Source organism: Otolemur garnettii, unplaced genomic scaffold (assembly GCF_000181295.1).
Source record: "Otolemur garnettii isolate 467f Iridium unplaced genomic scaffold, OtoGar3 scaffold00028, whole genome shotgun sequence".
NCBI classification, from domain to species: domain Eukaryota; kingdom Metazoa; phylum Chordata; class Mammalia; order Primates; family Galagidae; genus Otolemur; species Otolemur garnettii.
Window position 1 is genome coordinate 3,915,736 of NW_003852423.1, and position 1,655 is coordinate 3,917,390.

A 1,655-nucleotide genomic window follows, 5' to 3' on the forward strand; every position below is an offset into this window, starting at 1 on the left:
AAAAAAAAAAAAAAAAAAAATTATCATTCTAACATAAAACCTATTTCTGGCTGGGCACAGTCACTTACACCTGTAATCCTAGCACTCTGAGAGATCAAGGCAGGTAGATAACTTGAGCTCATGAGTTGAGACCAGCCTGAGCAAAAGCAAAATCCTATCTCTACTAAAAATAGAAAAACTGAGGCAAGAGGATCATTGAGCCTAAGAGTTGGAGGTTGCTGTGAGCTGCGACACCATAGGACTCTACTCAAGGCAACAGCTTGAGACTCTGTCTCAAAAGAAAATGAAAAGAAAAAGAAAACATGTTTCTTATAAACTACCAAAGTATTCATGCTTTCTATAGATTAGTTTCCTATCTCTTTATTTCCACAAGTTATAGGTGGAACTTTATTATTTATTATTATTATTTCATTTATCCAAATAAGAGTGAAAATTACTGTCTCCAGCACTGCCAAGTTCTTCTTCAGATAAAGATTGAAAACTAAGTCAGGTGCGTATAATCTAAGGTGACCAGATTTTAACATTGGTAAAGTGGGACACCATTGATGGGGGGTGGGGGACGACTCCTGACAACAATGCAAACTTTGATAAGCAGTTCTCGATAATCACTTCTCAACAATTATTTGTTATTATTACAGTTTAACATTATAAAATTAACAGAAATAATACAAAACTCATATTCTGGTGAAATAGCCACATGGCAGCCAAAAACTGTATATTCTCTTACTGTAGGGTGACCAGACATCACGCTTTTGGCAGGACAGTCCCAATTTTTAACAATATGTCGAGACTTATCCGAGGGCTACGCGGAGCCCAAGGGCTTGGACGGTGCTGTGAGGGCCGACGGCTCAGTGACCCTTGTTTTGCCCCAAGCCTGGGGCCCAGCGTGTAGCCAGCGAGAGCCCCAGCGCGGGGGCGGCGGCGCAAAGATTGCCCTGGAGGAGGTGGCCCGTGGCCCCATCCTCGTGGACACCGGGGGGCCCTGGGCTCGGGAGGCGCTGCTAGGGGCCCTAGCGAGGCAAGGGGTGTCCCCGGGAGATGTAACTTTGGTGGTGGGGACCCACGGGCACTCGGACCACATCGGGAACTTAGGTTTGTTTCCGGGCGCGGCATTGCTTGTCTCGCACGACTTCTGCCTCCCTGGGGGTCTCTACCTGCCCCACGCGCTGGATGAGGAACGGCCTTTGCAGCTGGGGCCCGGGCTCGAAGTGTGGGCCACACCGGGCCACGGGGGCCAGCGGGACGTGAGCGTGGTAGTAGCGGGCACGACTCGGGGCACCGTGGTGATAGCGGGCGATGTGTTTGAGCGCGATGGGGATGAGGATTCGTGGCAGGCGCTGAGTGAAGACCCGGTGGCCCAGGAGCGGAGCAGGAAGAGAGTCCTAGACGCCGCCGACATAGTTGTGCCTGGTCACGGAGCCCCTTTTCTGGTGTTAAGGGAAGTCGCGCAGCTGGCAGCAGCCAGTGATCCCAGACAAGGACTGATTGGTCCCGAGAGGGACTGAACTCTACCTCAAGGAAGCCCTTCCTTCCAGCGAGGAGCGAGACGACGGGGACCCAGTAGGCCTGAATCAGAGCAGTCAAGGGTGGTCGCTTCCAGTCCTTCCAGGAGGCCAGATTTCTACCGAGGACACAAAGTTCTTTTTTTTTTTTTT

General features: G+C 50.5%; 1 protein-coding gene across 1 annotated transcript in view; it reads left to right on the forward strand.

The window, feature by feature from the left end:
• LOC100947032 (metallo-beta-lactamase domain-containing protein 1-like) overlaps nucleotides 1–1,505 on the forward strand; it is a 14,679-nt gene extending 13,174 nt beyond the window's left edge. The window contains exon 2 of the mRNA XM_003788597.1: nucleotides 760–1,505. Coding sequence (XP_003788645.1) covers nucleotides 760–1,505 — 746 coding nt within the window. The remainder of the gene's footprint in view (nucleotides 1–759) is intronic.
• Nucleotides 1,506–1,655: the final 150 nt, after the last annotated feature.